This window comes from Pagrus pagrus (genome assembly GCF_965226575.1).
Source record: "Pagrus pagrus genome assembly, chromosome: 14".
Classification (NCBI taxonomy): Eukaryota; Metazoa; Chordata; class Actinopteri; order Spariformes; family Sparidae; genus Pagrus; species Pagrus pagrus.
The window spans coordinates 5,911,081-5,938,381 of NC_140198.1; the positions used below are offsets into that span (position 1 = coordinate 5,911,081).

The 27,301-nt window shown below is 40.6% G+C and overlaps 1 protein-coding gene across 2 annotated transcripts in view; it reads right to left on the bottom strand.

Moving 5' to 3' along the window:
* Positions 1–27,301, bottom strand: part of acsl6 (acyl-CoA synthetase long chain family member 6) — a 43,432-nt gene that overhangs the window by 3,690 nt on the left and 12,441 nt on the right. For both annotated transcript variants that reach the window (XM_084374448.1, XM_084374449.1), the window contains exons 2-17: positions 23,839–24,059; positions 21,824–21,938; positions 19,791–19,855; positions 17,083–17,184; positions 16,617–16,716; positions 15,986–16,164; positions 14,598–14,630; positions 13,343–13,394; positions 9,585–9,658; positions 9,375–9,452; positions 5,010–5,144; positions 4,408–4,542; positions 3,081–3,176; positions 2,917–2,989; positions 1,013–1,101; positions 52–168 (exon numbers count right to left, since the gene is read on the bottom strand). In XM_084374448.1, the coding sequence (XP_084230574.1) occupies positions 52–168; positions 1,013–1,101; positions 2,917–2,989; positions 3,081–3,176; positions 4,408–4,542; positions 5,010–5,144; positions 9,375–9,452; positions 9,585–9,658; positions 13,343–13,394; positions 14,598–14,630; positions 15,986–16,164; positions 16,617–16,716; positions 17,083–17,184; positions 19,791–19,855; positions 21,824–21,938; positions 23,839–24,059 (1,664 nt within the window). The remainder of the gene's footprint in view (positions 1–51; positions 169–1,012; positions 1,102–2,916; positions 2,990–3,080; positions 3,177–4,407; positions 4,543–5,009; positions 5,145–9,374; positions 9,453–9,584; positions 9,659–13,342; positions 13,395–14,597; positions 14,631–15,985; positions 16,165–16,616; positions 16,717–17,082; positions 17,185–19,790; positions 19,856–21,823; positions 21,939–23,838; positions 24,060–27,301) is intronic.

Genomic DNA, 27,301 nt, shown 5'->3' on the forward strand with positions numbered 1-27,301 from the left:
ACATAAAATACTTCATTGTCATGGAGTCTGGTGTGAGCCGTATGCACGTACAGGTAACCATTTGCCGATGTCCCCGGTGTGAAGCCAGCCATCTGAGTCCAGCGTCTCGGCCGTCCTCTCCGGGTCTTTGAGGTAGCCCTTAAACACGTTAGGTCCCTTCACACAAACCTGGATGGGAGATTAGAAAAGTTGCATCCATCTTATATAAAGTGTGTGGTTTTCTTTTATTCTCTTGAAGCTGTGGCATGTTATGTTTAAATATGTGATATTAGGGAATTTTGGTTAGAAATGCACTTATCCACAAAGACAGATTCAAAATCCCTGTTTCATTTTGTTGACATATTAGAGCCAAAGGTTTTTTACAGAGATTATTTCATTTTTATCCATCCATAAATCAGAAAATACTGTCATCAGCCATGAAAAAAAACAAATTTTTTGCAAATAAAATGTTATGCAAATCAGGTTATGAATGATATATGAACAAACTCCTTTGTAATAACCTTCAGTTTGGTGTATGAAGAGGAGATTTCTGGTTCAGAGAATGAGAGAAATTTGTCTCAATATTTAATATTCCAGACATTTTCAACAAAAAATGGTGAATAGGATCAACTTTCACCACCATGAAACTTCCTCAGTTGATTACTTACATAAAGAAAATTGTTGTTCTGATATTTTATGTTTAAAATCTGTACAGCAGATGATGCTGTCTAAAAAAAATATGCACGAATATACATCATTTTCCATAACAGAAATCTAAAATAAAATAAAGACATTGATGTGTATTTTGGACATTTTTCTTTCATTTTCAATTCTAGCAATACTTTTTGAAGTTGTTGCTCTTTTACAAATCACTTATCAAGGTTTCTTTAGGGTTTTCTTTTGTTTCCTTATACTTCAATCAAGTCACAGCATTATTATAACATCTTAAATGATTTTAAAGTTCTCTGATATTGTGATGAATACACACACAAAAATACTCAACACGGCTACATGTGCAGTGTATGTTGCTTACCTCTCCCTCTCCCTTTGAGGCGAAGTAGTTCTTCTCAGGAACATCCACCAGTCTGATGAGGTTACATGGCAGCGGGGCCCCGACGTGACCTGATTTCAGGTGCAGGGAAAACAAAACAAAGTCAACAAAACAACCTTCATGCTTGAACTTGAACTGTCTGATTCCCTTCACACGCTGCAGCCTTCGTCGCAGCTAAATGGATTTCTACAGATTACAATGTACTCGCATCATATGAAACCAAATATTTGAGGAGGAGGTAGACTTAATGTTTAGATCGTGAAGAGAAGAAGGAAGAAAGATCAGTGGATCTTATATCTCATAAAAATACAAACACTGTACGGAGTACCAGAGTCGAGCAGCAGGGGGTGATGTTAGACTATAGTTTGATGTTGTCATCTAACAGCTTTTTATTTACTGCCCGTGCTGCAAGTGGCTGTGGCAACGGGGTGTTGCACATGTCGTGATGTGGTTTTGGCTGATATGCAATGGTACAATATGTATCCTGACATTTCTCTGTCGGTGTTTGGTTCACACATCTTTATCACAGTATGTGAAATGAGAGGATAAAAGGACTGGCATTGAATTCAAGGGTCAAGGGTCAAATTCAAGGCAACAAACTGCATTTACTCCTGTTTTTAATGTAACTTTGAAGCTTCTTAGCTGTTCAAAGTGTTGATTCATGTTCTTATTTTGTTTTATTTTTTATTTTTTTTGTATTTTTGTGTGCTGGCAATAAGACACGCTCAGCAAAAAAAAGTTAATGCACCCGTATTTTGGGCTAAAAGCGTCAGCTCTTTCGTGTATATGCTGGGTAATCAAGTTTCATTCATATCAATAAACAGGGAACCATCTCGGAAAGATGCGAATCTGACCTCTCTCTGTCACATTAGACAGCTTTTAGCCACTCGACAAGGGAAACTCCAGGAAAGCCTTGCATTACCTTCAGGGTTATTCCAGTACTAATACTACTACTAATACTAATGCTATCAGAAACACCTCCGATTCTGCCTTAAAGGCTGGAATAGGTATCAGGAAGGAAACAATGGTACCTGTACATCTATTATATCCATATGAATTTTCATTTTTTATACACACACTAGACTTTATAATCGTTATCTTTATGTGTCACATCCTGCAGATTGCAGTTCCAAAACAGCCCAAAAGTAGATGAAGTGTGGGCATTAGGTCTTTGTTTATACGCTACGATAAGTGCTCAGCAATACTACATTTTATTTTGAATTATTATCCTTCGAAAGACACATTTGCTTTTGCATTTACAGCTGAAATAAGGAACAAAGGGGACATATTACATTTAGGGGGTTTACTTTGGTTAAACTCACAAAAAAAGATGATTGTCTCCAAAAAAAATAATACACCAATACACTCAATCAGACAGTGCAGTGAGTTCACTTGGAAACTAACCAGTAATGTGGAGAGATTAACACAACAATACACCACATTAGATGATAAATAGAGGCAGTTATGGCAGCCAGTAGTCTATTATACCTGTCTGTTGATGTTGGCAATCACATTAGCAGGCATTAGGAGTGCAATAATGTGGCTTAACTGCTCTTTCCTCTCTATCTGTCAAGCCTGTCTCCTTTTTTCCTTCCTCTGCTGTTTACTCCTCACCTCACCCTGCTTTTTTCTCCTGATCTTTAGCTGTCTGAGCACCTGTGTCATTATCTGAGCGGCTGTGACCCCTTCAGTGACAGTCTCGAACTTAGACCTCAATTAAACAGTAGCAAAGGAGTCTTTTATTCCTTTCAGTCATGACTCAACCATGTCACTTTGAAACCTTTGAACGGAGCCTCTGGTTAAGTAAACAAGTTCAGGGAGTCGGGCAGAGATAAGGAAATGTCTCACTGATCTAGGCCTGTTGCATAAACGCAGCCGAAGCTCACCTGGGGTCCAGTCTCCAGGCGTGGTGAAGGTGCAGCCAGCTGTGCACTCTGTCTGGCCGTACGCCTCGTACACCTAGACACAGACACAGAGGAGTTGAGTGCACCCACAAACTGCATTTGTGTATGTATTAAGGTTTGGGATGGGTGGTGTGTGGGCGTCTGACCTGGCATCCCAGAGCCGCTCTGAGGAATCCCAGGACACTGGGCGAGGTAGGAGCTGCTCCTGTTATAATCATCCTCAGCCTTCCTCCCAGGCTGGCCTGTTGGAGATGAAAAAAAATAATGAAGACAGAGAGGTCTTTATTATCTGTATAATCCAGGAATCTAGTGCTGTTGATACTGGATTTAAGAGAAAGGCCACGGGAATTTGTTTTCTTCACTTGGAGCCATGCGGTCCAACATAAACACACAGTTTTCCGCCAAAGTTTTTCGACTGTTTTGTTATTTCACATGAGAGTGCTCCTCGGTTTGAAGTGGATGGTTGGATTAATGTGATGTCACACATTTCTGAGGCACCAATCAGGATTTAGCAACATTTGAATAGGAATCTGATGACAGTTGGTGGGTTGTCTGGCTACTATCATTGAAACCTAAACGAACCACACACACCCACTCCTGATGACAGAGTTAGCCGCTGTTTTTTTAATTATCATTTGTTTATTTATTTATGGATGGTTTCATTTTTTTGGACTTACTTTAATCCATTTTACTTACTTTCGAATTTTCCCTTTAATTCTCCAACACATGCACACCTTCACACACAGGAACCACACACACGGGTTGCCACAACATTTCTCAAACACACAGTGTGCCAACATCCCAGTACTTTTTTCATCTCCCCCCCTTTTGTATTCAGTCTCTTGTTCTCCCATAATGTGCTCATCTTGTCATGATTCCTAATATGCCTTGTTGTGTCTTGTCCTGTCTCACTTGTTATGTCTTGCTTCACTATATAAAGGCAATAAAAAGGTTGTTTTTTTAACTTTGAGGTGGCTTTTTTGGTCAATTACATCTAATATTATAGAGGAATCCTTTGATTTCAGGTCTCCATAGTTGAAAAGAGATCATGGATGTCAAATGGTTAATTTAACATCTGGTCGAGAGACAACAGTTGAAAATTAGGTTAAAAATAACAGTTTTGGCACAATAAGTCAACTGTTTCTGTAAACACCACAGGGAGCTTTGGTGCACTATAACATTTATCTCTCCAGATTTGTCTCTTTACTGTTGCCGCAAGTATTTTATGAGCTATTACTCATCACAGTGGAACCATCTTACTGTGAACTGTAAACGTGAAATGTGCTCCTCCAAGGAAACCTATTTTGATTTAATGGCTTATTGAGTGTAATGCAGGTGTGACGTAAGTTTGTTCCAGCACTCTTGAGGTTGAAATGCCTGGAGCGAAGAAGTGCGATGAATCATTTCAGCAAACCTGCCCTTACAAATAAGCAGCCGTGGCACATCTAGTTCAGGATGAGGACAACTATTTACCTGAATCTTACTGAAGAAGATTTTGTCCCAGATGCTGTCACTGCGAATGATCCCGCTGCTGACTTCAGCACCTTTTCTCTTGGCAGCGAAGTTAAGCAGCCAACGCTTCAGTGGGCTGTTGGCCTGGCTGAAGATCTGCAGAGAGACAAAATACACTTTTTTTTCTGATTGGGAACAGTGCCTTCTTGTTCCAGCTGTGTAAAAACATGTAAGTTTATTTAGGTTCGCTGTCCAGAAATCATCTGGAAGCAGGTAACCCCACCTTAAAGTAAGTGCATGGAAAAAAACTCTGTGTCCTATCTCATTATTTTCCATAACAAGTCTATCCTTCTTGGATTTCTGAGGAAACCAGAGTGCGAATGTATTAATCATAGCTGATAAAACAACACTTTAGCCCATGAGTCATGATGGTTGTGGAAACCAATTTCATTTGATTTTCAAACCGCAAATCCCTGCCAGAGTAGGCGTCTGTTTCCAAAACAGAACCGCAGATTTTTTCTTTTAAATCAACTAAACAAGCTGAATTGCTCCATCAGCAGCAGAACAAGTTAAGAGCTTATTAAAATCATCTTCTCTTAAATCGTCTTGATTCATCATCTCACCTTGTCGTACATGCGGTTGAGCAGTCGAGGCACCACGGGGAAAATGGTCGGCCGCAGGGCCTTCATGTCATCTGGGAGGAGACGGATGTCGCCCTGATAGAACCCGATCCGTCCTCCATGGCAGTACACCACAGACTGCAGAGACAGGCGCACGAATAATGAACACATTAGTGATCTAATATCTTTTACAGACACAATCCCAGCACTGACAGGGGTTAAACCATTTGAGTTTTTTTAGGTAAAACTCATATGATAGATATTCATAGACGCTTTTCTTGTCTATGCTGTATATAGACACTGAAGGGAGGAGATATGTCACCATTAGATAAATTACTGGCAAACATATACACACTTGTTGGGTATTCATGTGGTTTACACCAGTTTATCTGTCGTTCTCATCACACAGTACTTGACGTAAAAGATTAGAGTTCTTGTTCCGACACTTTCAAATCTCACGTCATCGAACAAACAGAGGAAGCTCACTGTGCATGAGTGAAGTTTATTCACTTTTACATTTATTAAGAAATGCTCCATTACTGGTAGTCGGGTATCATAATTAAGAGCTTACGCACATTGACTCTATTTAATTGTATTATTTATCAACTACTCAGACACTTTCCTTGTGTGAAAGTACCAGTACAACATGTATAAATTCTCTACTACAAGTGAAAGTCATGTATTCAAAACCAAACTGCAGTAATTAAAGTATCAAAGTAAAAGTATTTGTTCTGCAGAGAGTGACTAGTTTAGTGTGCATGACACTCTTATAATGTTATATTGATGCATGAGCAGAAATGTGGGTGATTCAGGAACACATTTGGAGCCAAAGTACCACATTTTCTATTTAATCTATTTTATCAGTAATCAGATAAAAACACACAGACACTGCTTGTGTGACACACTGTGACACAGTCATGTCTTCATACTGTATCTTGACCCTGGGTACTTTTCACAACACTGCTCTTCTTATGACTCACACGATAAATCTGATAATACTGGATAGTTTTACGGTTATTTCAAGATGCCCAAACCGTCTTTAACAGCATTTTTTCATAAAACTTCTCAGTGGAATGAAACTGTACTCCAGTCAATGTACATAGTTTCTGGAAAAATCTGCTTTTTGGGTCTTTCAAGTGAACTAAACAGGAACTTCATTCAACGTTATGCAACGAGACACTCTACTGTAAATGTCGAGGCATGACCCCCGTGTGTGACACTGTGTCAGCACTCACAGAGGATTAACTCAAGTTAGCAGCAGAAGAAGTGACTCATTTATGGTTAATCATAGTGAAACTTATGAGTGCTATTTATTCGATTCTACCACAGGAGCCTGCAGCCCCAGGGTGGGGGGGATTGACTCAAATCAACAATCATTAGATCAGAAAATCAAAACAACTGATGCACGGTTTGCAAATTTGTTGCAACTTGTAGACTTGGGGATTCTTGTGCAAACCGACAAGTGCAAATACAAAAGACTCTTGAAGCGCGAACTGCTGTATGTTCAGTTGGCCTGCGTTTGTTTTGTTCCCACGCTCGCACAGACACACACATCACCACATGTCCTTTTTAGAGATCATTCGCAGATCGTGACAGACTGATCGTGGCCTGAGTATTAACCCAGCACACATCCTTTTGCTGCTAACCCTCTTCCTGTTTCTGAAGCCGTCTGAGGACAAAGCAAAGTGGAGGTCCGCCCTCCTTGTTCTTTCTCTCGGCTGGGGACATCATCGTTACTGCGATGCAGAGTGGTGCGCTGATGTGTTTATCTGTTTCTGTGAGACTCTTGAACTTGCTTCTATTGTGTTATCGAATGTACTGCATTTTGGGGAAGTCAGGTGGTTTCCTGTGTCTGAGTCTCACGCTGCTGCAGGCCAACAAACCCGGCTGGTTGAACCTGATGCAACCCGAGTTACACAGACGTCACACGACACCCACACACGAGGGCACACACTTACTGTATATACTAATGATCCACTTAATGAAACAATGATGGCTTGGAGTTACGGGGTAATAAAAAGGTTGAGCGGAGTTATTTTAACGGGACAAAATAAATGCAGTCTCAGCAGTTTCGGTTGTTTAATGTTTGATGTGTCGTTTTATGGCTGATCCCGTGTCAGTCATGAAAAGCATTCACCCAAAGCCACAGATTCTCAGTAAAAACAGCTGTCTGAGGTCGGGAGGGTCACTGCTCTTTTTGCTGTCAGCATCTGGTCAAAACTTGGATGGAAACTGCTGGTGTGAAACTAAAACCACCACATCGGGTGAAAAAGTGACGCTAGAAAGCCGCCCATAGGTGAAGATTAAGAAACATTTTGAAAGGACGTGCGAAGACCGAAACATTTTGGTTTTTATGTAATCAGTTCTGCTTGTGAAACATTAAACCCCACGAGTGTCGAGGGTCGAACTCTCACCTCAAAGTGGATTTTTTTTAATTTTTGAAAACGTGCACTCTCGGGAGTTAAATGGCAGCTACTCCAAGCTGACCGAGCTACCGATGCACCTGGGTTTGAGAGTAAGATAAAACAAAAGAAGACAGGAAACGTGAGAATGGGTGCCCAGCAGGGTGCTTAGTACCAGAGCTGATGTTTCCTGTTTCCTGTGTGCTTGTGATAAGGTGGTGTTGTTGAGGTTTTGACAGGTGACAAAGCAGACTCAGCTCTGAAATCTGAGGCAGCCTTTGCTGTTAATGTCTTTGTCTGATGTGGATATCACTGAGCATGCGTGTGTGTGTGTGTGTGTGTGTGTGTGTGTGTGTGTGTGTGTGTGTGTGTGTGTTATCTTCAATCCTCCATTGTTGAAGCAGCCTGATCTCATCAGAAAAACAACCATATACAGTAGGACGTCTATGAAAGCAGCCTATGATGCCCCATATTGATGTGAGAAGAAGTAGTATAATGAGGGACGAGGTCGGGGAGGCATAGTCGGGTTAAACAAGCGCAGGACTTTTAATTCAGGAGCCCACTGTTTGTATCCAGTGTCAACAGTGACTTCTTCCAACTTACTAATGTAGGCTTGTTAAGCTACATCACGTACATAATGAGAACTAAGGTTACAGAAATTGTTATTTTAAGGCAAACCGCGATTTTCTAAACTTAACCTGGTAATTTTCTGGCCTAAATCTAAACACAACTGAAAGAGTACAACGAAGATTCGTCACATTGTTTTGGGAGTCACCGACAGTCAATCAATTCAGTCCTTTAGGGTTTAAGGGTGTGTTGGATTTGACAGGTGACCAAGCGTGACACAAATTTGAAGTTTCCATTTAATCATAATCTGATACACCCTTTACTGTTAATGTCTTTGTTGGAAGCGGATATGACTGCACATATGTGTGTGTGTAATCTTACAGGCTTATCTCAGGGGATCAGTTGTCCTTGTCAGGACAGAAAGATGGGAAAAATGTGGTGGTGACTGTTCAGTCATTCAGTGTGTCTATATGCACGTAACCCCTATTACATAAATGTCACGTAAAAGGAATATACAGTATTTGCCGCTGTGCAGTCCTAGTATTCAGCTACTGAATGATTATTTTTTTGAAAGTGAAAATGAGGTGTTAAAAATGTTGCGACCTCTTGAATCACTGCTTTGGCCTTGAAGATTTGTTAAAAAGTGTTACGACTGGAGCAGGCATGTCATCAGCAGGCTGTCCTGTCCAACCAGGGGCCCCTTTAACAATCTGATGCATCCTTGATGTGTGTATGTGCTTTCTCTGGATACTCAGTGGTGAACGTTGTGGGTTTTAGGGGACAAATTTAGTCATTCAGAGTGTTTATATGCAAGTAGTCTGTAGTTACCTGATGTCAAAGTATAAGGCTGCGAAGATGATGATGATGATGAGGGATTAAGAGAGACTTGGTTACATTTCTGGAAGGGGAAAACTGTTCTCATGGACATGCAAACAGGTTTTCTATTGGGAATTTACAGGAAGAAATGTGCACCATAAGACTAAACAAAGGGAAAGTTTCCCTTCGGGAGCAGTGATGAATGGATTTAATTTGCTTACTGACTAAAACTGAAACTGAAGTGAAGCAAAGTGGTTTCCCCCTATTGAACAGCAGATCCCTTTGTGAGACTCAGACACTGTGAGGATAAACTGTGCATGTTCTGACTGTCGGTCCAAAAACAGCACCAATAGGAGGTGAGAGGCACGGCGGAGGAGGAATCTGATCAGTGGCCAGCTGCAGGTAAAAACAGGTTTTACAGTAAATGCTTCTTTGAGACCCTCCCTTCCTGTCTTCCTCCATCCCACACACAAAATAATCTCAAATTAACGCCCACCCTCCTTCCTCCGCCCCCATCGCCCTCGTTACAGCTTGAAACTCGTAACTATCGCATTCCTGTGGTCAAGTGTCTCGGCCAATTTACCTCGATGAGTCTCTCAAACATGTGAGCCAGTGGCAGGAAGGAAATGAGGCAATCATCTTGGTTGGGGAAAATGACTTTCTGCAGGAGACAGAAGGAAGAAGAGAATCAGATGACCTTGCAACACGGCGACTTCAAGAGAAGTTGCAGGGAAAACACATGTTTCAAATCGTCCCCAACAACTAAAATGACACCTGAGGGATTGTTACTCACGTCTGTTATTTTGAGGAAGCCTGAGAAATCAGCCACCACGTTGCCATGGGTGAGCATGACTCCCTTTGGGTTACCTGTGTAAGCAGAAACACAAAACCCCCCCCGACACACAGACGTTACAGAAGTGAGACATCCATCACCTGCCCGAGCATGACACAGTCGAACAATAGGAGGACAAAAGGATTCTGACATCGTTTCTTAAGAGCTTCCTCGGAAGGATTTGAGTTAACAATGGAGCTTTGAATGAGCGCAATAAATAATAAGTGACATACTCTCAGTTATCAGATATAAAAACTATAAAAACACATAATATAATGACTGACTAGCAATGACAAGTGAGTTTTCTTTTCCAATTTGGACCCTTTGACGCACATGTAGTGTTAAACTTTTTAAAAAGATATATGATACACTCAGATATGTAATATGATTATAATTAAATTGTGGGACTATTTGTCTCTTTTTTTTCAAGATTATCGGCCTCTTAAAATCTGTAAATGCATATTTTACTTAACCGTCTGAACCCCACAACACGCCAACGGGTTGGAAAGGCATGTTTTCTCGAAAAAAAGGTCAAAATTACGTATTAAAAGCGTCAGATTTCCACATCTGTGACAGCCCTATAATGAATCATGTGCAACGAACACGTCTGTCAGGAAAACTAACCAAACCTAGGCTTAAAAATAGTGATTATTCATTCAAAAGACTTTATTCTACCTATCAATTAAAATGTGAATTATTTGCTTTTTTTCTTTTGTTTTTTGTTTTTCCCATTTCTTGTTTCCTTATTTGTTTTGTGTTCCAGGACATGGACAGATGTAATGATCTTAAACTGTTTCATCTTTATTTTCCCTCCATTTTCTGTTGCTGTTTCAAATTTTCTTGGACTATATGACTGAATGACGTTTTCCTTGAGAATTGAACCAATAATAACGATAAAATAATAAATACATTTTGTAGGATAAGTTTGATCTTTTCTCAGATTTATGGCATTAGAACTGACACTTTTGACTTCTCCTTCCTTCTCGACGCTGCTGTTTCCATGACGGCAGTTAAAAAACGAGGCCGCGGTGAGAAAAAAACATGACGGACGTACAAAATGAAAACGGCAAGAAACTGCTTGGGGTTCAGAGGGATGAAGCTGCTAAAAGGAACAGTCATTTTTGTTGATCCTGACAAAAGCTTCACTCCTCAGGCTGCGAGACTCCTCGATTCATATTCAGCACTCTGCCATAAAACATCACTTCAACTTCATGACTTATCCAACCCGAATAAGTCAGAACCCGACTCTTTTTAAGTATACAGACACAGACAGTCTTCTTGCCGATGGTCTTGTTTGCTTGCGTACATCATAAAGATGCATCTGTATTAAACTGAGACTGTTTCAAAACCAGTTAAAAGTTCCTTGCAGCACGTTGTAATTACCAGACCGCCATCATTTCAAGCAGAAAATTAGAAATCTGTTATGTCACAATTTAAAACTGCACTTTCTTTGAGAAGAAAAAAACCCTTAATCATCGTCTTTCTTGTCCGTGTGAATTCCAGCAGGTTAAAATGACTATTTTTGCTCTCAGTTACTGTAATGTCATTGCTCAGAAAGGTCTACACACAGAAGTCTGTGTGAAGCAATGACTCTTCAAAGAACTGTTCCTCTTTCCAGACTGACTGCAGCTATGAGCAATGTTTAAGATTCAGAGCTGAGGCTGTGTTGCAACAAAGACAGGGAATTCTCGGAGGAGAGTTTCACGGGAAATGCAGAGGTGCAATTTCTCGAGAACGCACTCATTTAATTAGTGAAAATGTTCCCTCCCACAGCCAGCAGGTGGCGGCGTCTTCAGTGGAGCCTGGACGTGGCTAGCTGCAGCTGCTGTTGTAAACTGACACCAGCGTGTCCTTATACGACCTTGCGTTTAGTTTCCTTGTCTGTTGGTTTCAGAGGCTGCTGCCGCTGTGGGATGAGGCCTCCCAGAAAAAGCAGCAGTGCCTCCTCACTCAAATGAATGTGCTGCCCTCTGGCATTTCAGGGCACGCCAAGGAATCATAATCATCTCGTTGTTATGTCACCCAGCTGCTGTGAAGAAACTCCAGTCATTTACAGTAAATGCTCAGCGCGCCGTCTCTCCGTATTCGATCCATTTTCCATGATCCATCCCTATTTAAATATACATTTTTAATTTGTTGTGTTTTGAATTTCCTACAAACTAGAGATACTATTGGCCGATGTAGTCCTATCACAAATATATCAGCATTAGCACATGTGCTGTGCGATGTGCGCCTACATGAAAACACTGTGATGTTTGTTGTTTCAGTGCTCTTAAAGTCCTGTTAATTCTGTGAATAGTTTAAGTTTTATTTATTTAGGTTTGTTTTGCTTGTTGTCAGTATTTATTTGTGTTTATAGACATTTAATTTATTGTACTGAAGTGATTACTGTTCTGCTACTTCATTTGTTTATCTCATTTACTCAATTACTTGTTGTCTTGGTGTGTTCTTTTCTTTTTTCTTCTTTTTCCACAATTATTTAGTTTTGTTTGCATATGGGAGCAGATGGGCTGGAGGGCTCATGTCTGTGTCACGATATCATATATATTTCACTTCCTGTACTTCCTATTATGGAAATCTACAAACAAAGTTGTCACAAATGTTTGATGACCACTTAAAGGAATAATTGCTAAAAACACGTGTTCATGTATATGTTCTGTGTGTACGTTCCAATATATAAATATTGTCCGATAAATCGATATCAGAATGTTTTTACTCTCTAATATTGATATTGGCATCGGCTCGTAAACTCTTTTGTTTGACTCCAAGCTTCAGAAAACGTAAAAAGCATTTATAGTATTTACTGCTGTTATCTGCTATCCACATATCAAATAATTATCTTTATGAAAGCGTCAAAAAATGCTTCAAATATGTGCTATTTTCAACAGAGAACCTCTTGGTTTTTAGGTTTCACCTGACATCAACATGAGAGCGTGGACGCAGGCGACGGGGCAAAGTTAAACAGTGTTGAGTCAGGTCGAAAGCAAAAGCAGATGACCAATATTACTGTTTTTATCAGTGAAAAACTTGATCAGCGTCCAGGCTTTGACCTCAACAGACTTCTCAATGAAATAATCCATGTGTTATATTCAACAAACAGCCGCTATTTCACTGCTTTGGCCCAGAAAGGAAGTTTGAATTATTGAAATTTTAACTGGAGCAGGTTCGTCTTTCGCAGAATAAGCGTTAGATCAGTCCAAAAAAAAAAAAAAAAAATTTAATTGGTATTTTAAATGAGCTGAATTCAAAATGACCAAGTCTGACCTCGTGGATGACCCTGTTTTATAACTTGCAGAGGCATAAAAAACGAGGAGAACAAAGACTGAGTCAGATTACTGTTTGACTAGAATTTAAAGGAGCAGCATCGGGTCAGTGAACTTTGTGGTGCAAACAATAATAAGGTGACATTGCTTGGACTCGCGTCAGTGAAGGAAGACTCAGGTTTAAGGCGTGGTTGTTTTTATTTAATTGGGGCACGCTGAAGGTGGCACCTAATCTAATTTCAGGTTTAATTGTCTTTGTCTATCGTGACTCGCCTTCACTTATTTCCTGTAAAAGATGTGTGATGATCTCTGCTGTTAACAGGAATAAAAAGATATGCTGATGGTATTTTTAGCTTGTTAGCGACATCGCCCATGTTCCTCAATGATTTATGTGTCAATTTCTAAAACCCAAACCCAAATCATGCATGTTGTTTACACAATTTGCACAGTTATTACCTGTGGTTCCACTGGTGAAACACACAATGGAGAGGTCATCCGGTACTGGTGGCTGTGGAGAGATAATGGTTTCCGTCAGCGCTTGACAGAGATTGACATGAAATGTATCATGAGATAACTGCTCACGTGACAGCAGGCTGCACCGCCACATGTCACGTTAGAGCAAGGAATGTTGATTGTTAATGTGTGTAGAGCTATATTTAATATCAGTGGCATTGTATCAGCAGTAGTACATGATTTATCGTCTTCAGGTGTGAGTTGCCAGAGTAAATACTAGCTTGGCTGGCTGATAGCCAGAAGGTTGGAGCTGAACTGTCAAGGTTCAGTGCTTAATCAGCCATCGCCAGCAAAATGCAAGCGAACCCAAATGATTTGTCACGTAACAGATGCTTGTCTTTTTTATTTGGAGAGAACAGCAAATGTAAAATTTCTTTGCAATAAAGTTATTTATGAGATATTATCAAAGATTATTGTTTTTTTAAAGGTGCACTATGTGAGTTTGGGGAAGAAATATTCAGATCTTCATTGACTGAATTTTATGCCTAAACAAACAAACTCTTTGTTTTCATGACTTAATAAACTGAACTGACCTTAAAGGACAACACAGTTTCATACTGCTTTACTTTGTTTATATGTGGCAGACCCTGCCACCTTTCTAGCTTCATACAGTGTTCTGGGGACCTTATTTTCCTCTGAGAACAGCTCGGTTATTCACTTATTTCTTCACCAAAACTACATAATGCTCCTTTAAATAGACTAAACAAGCTCAGTGACATGTGCTGTTAAACTGAGATCATATTTACACAAAAAGAAATGAGTTCATTTACTTCAGAAAGACTAAGATTCTACAATTACAATGCTTCATCCATTTTCAGCAACAAACTGAGTGGAGCGGAGGATTTGAGCGAGCACAATAAGGCCCATGGGCTCGTCTGCCGTACTTTTATCAGGAGATTAATGGGAGAAATTACAGATTGGGAGCACAGTGGGAGAAATGGTTAAAAATAGGCAGACTCCTGCAAAAATTGGTTGAGTGTTGGCAGGTATGATTAGCATGTTAGCATTCTAGCATGTCCCGATGAGCATTAAACTCAGAGGAGAGACGGATTCATGAATGTCTTTACACCATTTCATGGCAATCCATCTAATAGTTGGGCTTAACAGTGATTGTTGGACCTAACCTAAAAGTGGTGGATCAACTTACAAACATTGTCAGAGCCATACTATTAACATAGTGGAGTTTTGAAGTACTTACTATAGGGTTTCTGTGGTGCTCTCTGCCCTGAGCCTGTAAGGGAAAAACAACAACGTTACCTATTACAGGAGGACTTGTAGGAAACATGACATTTTGAGACACGGCTTCAGTGTTTATTCCCCATTACTCCCTGAGGAGTGGGTGTCTTCTGAGACCTGTCAGTACATTTTCTAGCAGATCAATCTCGACCAGAGCATGTGTGATTCAACGTCATCTCGTTTCCAAAGGACGCGCATATGGAGCTCTGTGCTGCTGGAAAGCAAACATGCACTTGTGTACGCGCGTGTGTTGCTGATTAACAGCCCTCTCATTTCTTTTCAAGCCACGTGGTTTACAAGAACAGCCGGGCGTCCGTCACACTGACACACTTCACATACTTCCATGCAGGTTGATCATGTCAGAACAATTTCAGCTATGTGACTGTAAGCTACTTTCTTGTGATTGTCTTTCTGCAGTTCATGGGATTGGTCATCATTGAGCTGTCGAGCTTTTGTTATTTTCATTCCGGCATGCAAATGTCTGCCCTCCTTTCTCGCTCTTTGTCTATCCGATTAATCAGAAAGAAAGAAAAGAATTCTGCCTCCATCCTTAAATTAGCCGCTGCGGTAAACACAGCGATGATCTGCCGGACCAGTTTCGCCTGTCTGTTTGTTGTGACTGTGTTAATGAAGCATTGACAGTCACTGGAACGAAAAGAGCAGTGCATTACCGCTAACTGGCCACATCAGACACAGAGGCGTCGCAGCACACGACAGTTTTATATCGCGCCTTGTGTTGCCGACTTGTTCGGGACTGTGTGCTTGTGTAACGCCACATTATTCAGATTCTGCGCAGGGTAGATAAAAGATACCGCCTAACAAGCCCAACCAATGTGTAATGTTTTTTTTGCTTTTGGTGTGGTGATTAAATCAGTTTGTTTTGTCTGGCTGTTCATTTCACCTCATGCATAGTTGAGACTGTCGACTTTTGCCAGATTAAAACAAGTATGGCGTCTCTGCAGCCATTACAGCGGCGGCAGAGTTAAATCAATCTTCCATGGACAGTCAAGTCAAAGTTCTGCTCTGTTACTTGGTTAATGAATTATTTGACATCTACCTTGCGACAAAAACATGTTTGTCCAACATCCACAAGTTCAAAGTTAAAGGATAAAGCAGGCAATACATGACGTATTTTTCACACTGTCAACAAATCTTAAAGCTGAGCTAAAACATACGAACACTATATCATATGTTGACAACCTACCAGGAGAACATAGTTTTCTTTAAAGAGTCCTTCAGACCATTTTTCTGGAGAAACTACTTCCTGGCTACTCGACACACATATTTGATACTTGCGCCGAGCTAAGACCAGACCCTTTCTCTCATCTGGTGATGTTATTTCCCCCATACCTCGACTTCCTGCATGGCCTGCACGTGGACGCCGCAGCACTTGCCGTGCTCCATGAGGGCGGAGTCGAAGGCGTCCATCAGGATGATTCTCCGCAGGCCCGGAGTCTCCTTCCGCTCCACGTTATCCAGAAGCACCTGAGCTTTGTCTACTTTGTCACAGATGACCGTGGAGATGTCCGCTGGAACGACACAAGCACGCAAGAGCACACGTACACCCTTGTGTGAATATCAGCAGAATAGGAAACGAAAAAGGAACAAGACAAAAAAAAAATGGGAATCTGATCAAACTTTCATGAAGGTTTTTTGAGACAGATTTTAGATCCCTACAGCAGCAGAATGATCAAGTGAATCAGTTCTTGTGGTTTTGGTCACATCTGGTTCAGTCCAGATAAAAGATTCATCACCCAAATTGCTTTGGAAGTAACACATCATGACTGAGTCGACAACAGTGCTCCCAGACGCCAGTGGGGGGAGCTCCAGTGCCTGAAGGTGCTGCTTAATGAACCCAGAGTGTATATGCAGTAACTTAAAACTACTAATTTAAGTTATAGTTACGAGAGTAAGTACAGATTATCGCTCCTGACTACGATTGTGTGTGTGTGTTCGTGTGTCGACGTGTGTGTGTTCTCACCGGTGTTAATGATGAACCGTATGGCGTCCGGGCCCAGTGTGTCGTACAGGGGAACCACCACCATAGAGTAGGTGTAGCAAGCTAGTTCTGAGATGATCCACTAGAAACCACACACAAGCCAGGGGTCAAAGGTCAAACACATACTCCACTCACATATTCAAGTTACATTTACAAATCAGTAGCAGAAGTGGCCGTTAGAGCGGTGGCAATTTACTACTTTCTCCTTCACTTTCCATGTGACGTTACTTTCGACGATTTCTGAGAAATCAGAATCTACACGTGCAGCTGCTCACAGATTTAACAAAGACACGGTTTTTGAGTGTGAGCATTTGTGTTTACAGCAGTGGGCTGTTTGAATGAAACCATCTGTAAAACAGTTTACATGTGTCCGTGCGGAGACAGTGAGACTGTGAGAAACAAACAGGGAGACAGCATGGATAGTTAACAGACAGAGATGAAGCGTCACCTCTGGCCTGTTCTGGGCGAACACTCCTATGAACTGGTTGGGGTTGGGCTGGCAGCCCTGGTGCAGGAGGCCTGAGCCCAGATGTTCAGCCCGGGCCGTCACCTGCGGAGGACAGCAGCTGATTAGACCGGGTGGAATAAAACCAAAAGAAATGCTTAACTAGTCCTCAAAGTATAGAGATCATGTAATATTACAAACTCCATTATACACATATACATTGTTTTTAATTCTTTCAGCTTTTCAGGTTTCTTGTGAAACAGTTACATTAGGAAGGGTTGTGTTGGAGGGGTTGTGGCCAACAAGGAGGCTTGTCGCACACATACTGGGCCTGTCCTAGTGTGCAGGGGTACTGGAAGATTGTAAAAAAGGAAATAATACTCATTTCGGATATACATTTTTTCCCCAAAAAATTATGTATCTTAGGGATCCCTCTAAATCCAGTGGTGAAAAAGAAAATGTATGTTCGACGGACCGCCCAAAAAAACAACTTTTACAATCCATTGGTTGCAGCCACAACACCCAAACATAAACGACGGCAGCAAAAGGTGAATGATGTGCTCATTATGGAGAAGTTCACGGGTAAAATACAGCTGAAAACTGACACTTTTTTGGATATATGGTCACTATGGATATCAGCCGTGTCAAAAAGAGTTAAAAACAAAGAAAAATGTTATACATCATCAGCCTTTTCTCTCTCTCTTTTCAGTATTTGCTTAGGATTTGAATTTAAATTGTTTTTGTGGGTTTTTGGTTCATATCCACGTGTCTATGATTAATTTTATTTGATTTATTCACTGAAATGTGAAATTTATGAAAAAACAAACAAACAATTCATCAGGACAAAGGGATGTTTGTTAGTGTTTGTTTTGTCTCCTGGTAATAACTTGAAAAAAAAAAAGAAATCCATGTGTGTGTCTGTAGTAGTGTGTTTATTTTCATCTATGAATCACAATAACAGTCAAAGATCATCTGCTCAGCTGCGAGCCAATTTTGGAAACAGTCCACCTTCTTTATTGTAAAATTGTTGAATTGGCCAAATCTAATTTCTAAAGTTACCGTGATTGTGAAAGACATCAGAGAAAATAAGCGTTGCTTAACAACTTTCACATGCTTAGCGGAAAACTTCCACATTTACTTATTTATTTTATTTATTTCCACATGTGGCTTTCCTGGGAATTAATGAACAAAATCCCCTCCCACCAGCCATTCTCTTGAGAAATAACATGAAGTCATTCATTCATGTTGAGGGTGGCGTAATTTTAACACAGCCTTAAGCGTAGCTTTGCTGTTGATTTCTGCATCACTTGTCTGAAAAAAAAAAATAAATTCCCCTTAAACTGCCACCACCACTACAACGAGTTTTCAAAACATGTCAGGTTACCTCCCGTGTTCAGGGATTTGTTGGAACTTGCAACTGCTTCGAGGGAGGCTGGAAGTTTCCTTTAAGAGCTGCCAGAGATTACGTCAGACTTATGACGAGGAAGCCTCAAAGGAAAACTTTTTGGGAGACAAAACTTTTTAAAAAACATGTGCCAATGCTACTGTACAGTATATGACCCAAAATATAACTGAATCACCCCTGGTGCTACGATTTAGATCAACTGTATCACACGGACAAGTGTAGTCAACATGTCGGATTTGACCACCTTCAGCCCCTAGGAATAAACAGAAGAAGAAGAAGAAGAAGAAGGAGGAGGAGGAAGGAGGAGAAGAAGATGAGAAAAAAAATAGGATGAAGAAGACGACAAAGAGAAGATGGTGATAAGAAGAAGATGAAGAAGAAGAGAAAGACGAAGAAGAAGAAGAAGAGAAGACAAAGAGAAGACAGAGAAGACAAAGAGGAAGAGGAGGACCAAGAAGAAGAAGAAGATGAAGAAGCAGAAGAGGAAGATGAAGATGAAGAATAGGAAAAGAAGATGAAGAAAAGTTAAAGAAGAGAAAGAGGAAGAAGAAGAAGAAGATGATGAAGGTGAAGAAGAAGAAGACGAAGAAAAGACAAAGAAGATGAAGACGAAGACAAAGAAGATGACAAATAGATGACGAAGAAGGTGATCAAGATTAAGACGTTGTTGAAGAAGACGACGATGAAGAAGAAGATGCAGTCGATTGATAGAACCAGCAACCATTTTGAAAATCAGTTCATTGTTCGGCCACTTTTTTGGAAAATTCAAGCAAAAACTGCACATTTCTTCATTTCACCCTGTTTTTTGTGCATATTTTCTTTTTCTCTTTGTCTCCTTTGATTTTCTTACTTCCACTCAGATATTTTCAGGTTGTGTGTGAGCAAAAATAATCACACTCATTATTGTTGTCGCAGCATACAGAGGAGATGATTCATGACATACTGTCGAGCCAGTGGAGCAGGATAGTGAACTCACAACACGACGCGTCAACCAGACAGGTTTCTGACTTCTCAGCGAGTTTCTCAGAATCTAACTTTAACAATAACTGGACTGAAGTTCAGATAACCTACCCTGCAACATTGTTTTTAGGCTGATTGTTGTCTGTATATTACTTGTACTTCTAATACTGAACTAAAAGCAACCTAAATTCTGCGTTAATACAATCTAGAAGGCACTCTGTTGCATTGGTCTGTGGTAGTTTTCACATGCTCAACATCTCTTTTTACTCTTCATCCTCCTTCTGCACGTCTACTTCTCTGACTGCACCTGTCGTTGTTACAAGGATGTGCCCTGAATGGCACTCACCTCTTTGTAGGATATCCATTTGTAAGGCTGGTTAGGGAGCCGCGAGCCTAAGCAAGGTCCATCACCTGTTGAACACACAGTGAGACAGCGTATAAGTCTTTAAAAAACATTATGAATCTTCAACATTTCTCAGGTGGACACAGCTTCACATTTTAAAACACCCTGATGTTATTGTAAAGTCAAACCATGCAGGTTTAAAGCAGCTTTGCTCACAATTGTTTTATATGTGAGAGTGGTTGTTGACAGTGAGGAAGCTAACTATAACCTTTGAGTTTTAGGTCATCTTTTTGTTGTCTGCCCTAAAACCTTACTATTTGGTTCACTCTCATCGCTCTCTTTTTGTAGTTTTCTGCAGCTGCTTTCATCAACGTACCAATAAAACCCAACTGAACACTACCTGCTCTGCACCAACAGCAGACAGACACGGAGCAACGACGTAATAAAACACGTTTATATATATATCAACCATATTAATATAGGCCGTGTGCGTGTTTAATATAGCCGAGCCTATAAGTTCCTTTGTTAAGTCTCTGTGTGACTGAAATGAGCCTGATGATGAAGCCTAATCCTCCTACATTATAGAAGGTATAGGTCTGTCGTGTTTCATATGACTAAGCCAACAATTAAAAATATTAATACCTATCTCATATCAGACTCTGATCCTTTGTCCTTTGGCCTATTTAATTGTCTATATAGGTTATTTGGGTATTTTGTTTAAAGTCACTAAAACGTAGTGTCATAAGTAATTTATGTGACGCATTTAGCAGCTAAGGAGCAGGATACTTCACTCAGGAGTTGGTAAAGAAAGAGCTCAGTCTGCCATATCAACTTAAAAAGCTTCATGAATTCACATTGAAATCGATGTAAATCAATAACGATGCAGTATATTGACTCGTGCTCATGGGATGTCCGCCGCCTGAGTGAGTTGCTGATCGTTCATTTTGGATGAGTCAGGTTTGAGTCCAAACCACAATGAACTACGGTTAGTGAGTCACTGCTGCAGATGCAGGTGTGCTTGAGTGCTATAAGGAGCATCTCTGCATCGTGAGTCAGTCGCTTAGTGAGCCCTGACACTGTTACCGTCGGCAACCAGAGGACTCGTTTTAAATCCCACAGTCGGGACATGATTGGATGTTTTGTGGTCGGACCACAGCTTTGTTTGACTGTGTCCTATTTTTGTCGGCCGGGTTGTAATATTGTCTGCAAGAGTAAAATTAACGGGATCATAGTGTGTGTGTGTGTGTGTGTGTGTGTGTGTGTGTGTGTGTGTGTGCATACTTCAAGCAGCCTCAAAACTCATGCAACTTATTTGTCTATTTTCTATGAATCGCTTCATTAGTGTTTCTGGAAAGTTGTAACCTGATACTGGAAAATCTTCTAAATGAACTGGGCAGTACAATGTGAGCACAATGTCATTTTAATGAAGATAAAACAGAAACGGTGCTGTCAGTAATCAGCTCCGTCATAGAAGTTTTAGTAGCTGACAGCTCCAATTATGACGCATATACAGTAAATAAAGAATTGTATGTGTGCTCTGTTATATTGGTATTTTTTTTTTAGTTTGCAATGGTGATTGCATAAAATTAAAATCTGTGAGTGTGGAAAATGACAGCTATACGACTGAGAGAAATGACAATCACATTACATTTGGAGAGAAGAAGATAGAGGAGATGTGTTCGATAGGATCTGGCACTCTGTACTGACATTTTTTCATGGTAAGGACTGTAAAGGTATATTGGTATTTAATCAAATTTACATTATAACTGATCCTTTGACTTTTAGTCTGTATTATATGTTTTTTAACCTTTTTCTTTTAAACCTGTCCAGGACATGAAAGCAATTAACTTTATTGTTCATATGAAAGCCTATGCTGTCATGTAGATATAAAAGACATAAAATAAACCTATAACATAGACAGAAATCCCATATATTACATACTGTTTTAGGATGAAGGAAAGAAACGATGAAATAAACACCATGGGGGAAGAGAAAGTCTGACGTCTGAGTGTGAACATCTGTCACATCATACCCACCAGATATGTGGAGGCCTCTCTGGAAGACCTCGTACATGGTCTTGGCGTCATCGTGGTAATGAGTCAGCAGCTTGGAGCTGTCGCCCATCATGGACCTGCGTCCTCCACTCTCATGCTGATGCAAAGAGAGGGAGAGAGACAAAGAAACTGTGTAAGTCATCTTCACAACCTTCTCTCTGAACTTAAACAAAATAAACAGAAGAAGATCTCATTCCTCTCCGTAATAACAACACAGTGAACAGATACCAACACCAGAGGGAGAGTAAGAATAAAATTGCTTTCCTTGTTCTCCAAATGATAATCTCTTCATCTCGTTTGTTAGCTGACAAATGCATATAAAAATATCTGAGCTGCAGAGTTGAACTGAGCTTCCCTTTGTTCCCCGGTGTCAACATCACTGATGGATGCATTCTGGGTAAGTAGAGTTAATTCTCATAAATTTGACTCAAAATGAGTCATTTGTCGAGATGGATAGGTAGATGAGATTAAGGAACCTGTGAGTGTAATTGTGTGTCCGTGCATGTATGTGTGTGCCTGTCAGATGTAAGATCACCACTTCAAACACCTTCTCAGGTTACCAAAACAGAGAACCTCACAGCCACAAAGAGCCTTTCAGAGGAGTTTCACATCGACTACGAGCGCTGCCAGCCACACCTGTCGGTAAGAGGGCACGCGGCTGTGGTCGGTTTGTGTGCCAAACAGAGCACGTGTTTGGTTTGGTTGGTCCTCAACGACACACATCACACACAGCGTGTGAGCATTAAATGAAGTCAAAACAAAGCAGGGTTCAATAACGGCTAACGCTCTGTTGTGCACATTTCTGTCAATGATCAAACTTTGATAGAAATAAACCTGATGCTTGAAAACATGATTATAATATTATATAACTAATGTCAACGAGTAAAGATAAATGGAAGATAAGCTGTGTATTGTCTTTTGTCTGTGTGTGTCAACAACAGACCATATTCGCTCGGCGGCCATTTTCCTCTGACGTCACACTCAGGATGAGAAGCTCAATGCTGGATGCATATTGATAAGAGTGTTATTCAGTCTGCTAAGCATTTTTTTTTTATGTGTTAAAGAAAGGCTCTTACGAATTGCACCTTTAAATAAATGTGTCCAAGATGTATGTTGATATTTTTTTTTTCCTTTCCTATCTTATTGTGTAACACTATCAAACAGAAGGCTAATGTTAGCTAGGAAGTGATTGGATGCCAACGTTGTTGAGCTGTTGTCTTGGAAGCCAGTGGGTTGTCAAATATCTTGTTTTAACTTGAAATATGGCCTGAAGTGCTTCCAGATTTTAACTATCCACCATCTTATCAGTTGTTGATCAGTCAGGAAGTATTAAAGTGATGGCAATTTGTCAGATTTGAGCTTCCCTCACTGAGCCTGATGTCAGCAGACAATGTCCAACTGTGAATACGATCTATGAAGTCAGAGGTTTTTCAATCAAACGACTTAAGAGTTTTAGCGAAGAAATATAATTGTTATGTTAATTGCTGTAATAATACATTCTACTTAAAATCTAATTTCCTTATTTTGACAAGGGTATGACACTTAATGATAGAGTATTTATATCTTTAAACCGTCCTTTACTGCCTTATCTTTGATGGGTGCTCAATTCTAGTGTCTCTTTCATCAAAATATAAAAAAAAGACATGTATTTTCTTTTCACAGGAGGTCATAGTCGTGTTGGCTGGTCCACCATTCACTGTAGCCTGACAGGTAAAACCCAGGGGGAAAAAACACCTGAACACCAATCACTCCATCCTGCTCATGAAGCTCATTTATGTGAGTGCACGACAACAATTGAAGGTGACCTGAATGAGTGCATTAGCATTTTTTTATTAACTCGGACCTCTCATCTGGATTTTGGGAGCGTTGGAGAGAAACATTTGGGCAGAAAGGCAAAAAATTGGACTTTGTGGAAGGTTGTGAATGAGAACCGTAATGTCCCTATTCATGCATACATGAATCTATTTGTGTGTGTGTGAGTGTGTGCTCCATCTTACCGGCACCTCCTCAGACTGGTGCAACAGGCTGCAGGGTGGCTTGATGGGGCGGGGTCTGGTAGCCAACCAGTACGCCAGCACGGCAGTCAGAGCGCCGATCCCCACCAGCGTGGAGGTCGGCAGGGAGCGAAAGAACTGGCCAAGATCCTCCATCTCCGGTATCCTCAGGCCGCTCATCATCTCCTGGGCCTGCATCTTCTCCATCAGAGTGGAACTCAGCTCTGCAGGACAGAGGAGACATTTTGACTTTATACATTTACACATTCATTTATGCATCCAGTGTTGATTTTAAGCATTTTAAATACATGCACATTTTCCATCTGATTGGATGTTGAGTCACTGAATAAATTAACAAACTTTTGTGATTTATGTCTAAATCTTATGTGTTCATTTAAGTATCACATATAAAGTTAAGTTGTAAAGACGATTGACTCAACACGAAAGACAACCTTTGCATTAAATGTGACCCTTTACATTGAACTTATATAATAGTTAGATGTAAAATGTAAAAATACTTAAAGTCAGTGTTTTAGGCATGATTGTCTCTTGAGCATAAAAGAGTATTGATGCTTGTTTGTGTATGTACAGCAGTAACGTCATGACTGAATCCACTGTATCCGATCTGAATACCACTTTGACATAGTGGCAAAAATATATTAGTTTTAAGCAACCTCATTTTCTTAGAAGGGGGTTAAAATCCTTATTTGATGGAATAATTGTAATTTTCAATCAAAGCTTTTATGCAGTGAGGTAAAAAAAAAAGTACCCAAAAGTCATAAATGGGTAAAAGTAAAGGTATTGTGCTCAAATATTCTTTCTACTATTTCTGGAATCAGTGTTGTTTTTAAAAATCTGTTTTCCAATAATGTGAATTAACTTAAAAATGTGAAACTCTGGCTTTGATGCACGCAATTCTGCTTCACTAGTAACTAAAGTTATCTAAAAATGTAGTGGAGTACAAAGTACCATATATAGTGGAGTGGCAAGAAAGTACCTTAAAATTGAACTTGAGTTAATGTAGTCTACCTAATTACTCTCCATCACTGCTTTTAAGTGTCGGGGCCTAATCATAGCTTAATTAAGCTAAACGAGGTGTGCTGAGGGAAGTATTTATAAAATGTCTCAGAGGTCTGTGAACCAGTTCTGTTGAAAAATAGAAATAAACTTAAAAAAAATACGTAACCGCTTACTAAATGTATGCAGTCCTGCGAGCTGATGACATATTAACCTACATGACGGTCGTTTTACAGTTTGTCTGACCTGCATATTTTTGTACTGCAGGAAACCCACACATGCAATCCTCACGTAGTATTTTGTAAGCGAGATGTCAAAAGGCCTTAAAAAGGAGAAGAGAGATACAAATTTATCACACGGGCGCACGCAAAACTAGACCCTCCTACAAATTTCTCACGCCCGTGTTGAAACCGCTTTGAGCGCCGCTTGTGTTGCTGATGATTGCGTTTGACCCCGCTGCTCCTCCACCTGGATCCTGTGACCTTAAACACATCATTTACTCCTGACAAAACAGTGACTGAAGGGTCTTCCCCCGCATTCCTGCTCTTACTGTAAAAGTGGCTCAGAATAGCTCGTCTACACTACAGCAATGAGAGGTGGTAGATCAAACACAACACAGACACTACACACACACACACACGCACACACGCACACAGAGTGAGATGCGTTTATCTGAGGGGGAGGCGGGCTGCGGCGCTGACTGGAGGGTTTCCTTCCCTCCCCCCTGGGAAATGAGTCAGAGACAGCACCACCTGATCCAACGAATGGCGTCGAGGCACTGCTGCAGCTCACAGCCAATCAGAATCACTTCCTGTCTGCTAATTCTCTCTCTCTCTCTCTCTCTCTCTCCCTCACACACATGCACAGACACCAACGTGCAGTGAGGCTGATATGTATATATATCTGAGGCCATGGGACTTCCTTGTCCAACCGTTTTTATGATGAGCAGATGCACAAAAGCGAGGCTGAATCATACGAACGCGTGCGTGTGGGTGAAAGCAGATTAAAACCGAGGGACAGACAAGATCAGTGACTTTTTAACCTTGAGAAGGGGTCGTATAAAAGGAGATGCAAAGTGGCTGCTAACAGCTAGTTAGCATCGTCCATGAGTTTGTTTTTCTTATTATTATTATTTGAAAGATAATGTATATTGACTTACTTTTTTTATTTATGGTGTACTATTCTGGTATACTTAAAGGGACAGTTCACCCAAAAAATGACAATTCAATCATTATCTACGTTAAGTTTTGTGGTCCTCGAAATATTTCTGGAGCTTTGCAGCAATACAAAGAACAAACAAACGTAAAATGGCTCCATACGGCTCGTCCCACGTAATCAAGTCTCCAAAACCCCGAGATTTGAAATTGGTCATTGACACCCTTTTAAGTCATCGCTGGAGCTGCCTTCATGTGCAGGAAACATGTTTTGAGTCATTAGATAACAGATGTGATCAGCCTGAGGTTTGCAGACACATTAAGATCATTGTGTCTTATCATTGTGGCATTTTTGGGCGAACTGCTCCTTCAAACTTACCAGCAGACACTTCTACATGCATTACTCACATGGTGTCACGCTAAGCTTAGTTTCCACACACACACATGTGTATGCTGTCATCAGGCAGCACAGTCAGAGTGGCACTGACCCACAGTGTGACACAACATTTACAGATACAGCTATCGCTCAGCAACTGTTTTGAATCGAGTCAGAAGCACAGTACCTTCAGCTGCTCTACAGTGAATTCCCTGCACGACGCCGCTTTCCCAAACTCCTCAAATCCTCTTAATTCAAATTAACTCGAGTTTCTGTTCAGATAGAAACTATCACCTGTCACTGAGAAACCACAAGCATGACGGGTCCTGTGATGTGTCTGAAAACGGTACTGCCTCTGCAATACCGCAAAACTCCTCTGCTTCTCTTTTTGCTGCACTGATCGGATATTTCCTCTTTTTCTGTTGTCCCTTTCTGCAGTTCCAGTAATCTCGATGGGGGATCAGAGCTGTCCAAGTGCTGGGAAATGTCGAGCATCACCGTAACTAATAGAAACTTTTTTTTTCTGAGCTAAACAACACTGTTCGTTGGCATGTGTGTGGATGTCGATGCGGTTACAGTGTCAAAGTTAATTCTGGGATGAAGCTTTCTGCCCTGTTGAGTACACAGAGCGGCCCACTGCGCGCTGCTGGAGTTCGTCCGACAGTTAGACTTAATTAGTGAAAAGTGACGTGACAAATTGAAAACACAACCTGGCTCAGATTCAGGTATTTGGAAGCAGAGTGAGAAACTCTCTTGAGAGCAGAGCATCGAGAAGTGGGGTCAAAAAATGTAAAACGAGGGAACAAATTGGGAACAGAAAGACAACACAGAGAGATTTATCTCACCTGGACTGCATTATATTATACATAACATCATGTAATTTAATTATTTTCCTCTGAATCAAAAACTTTACATTATT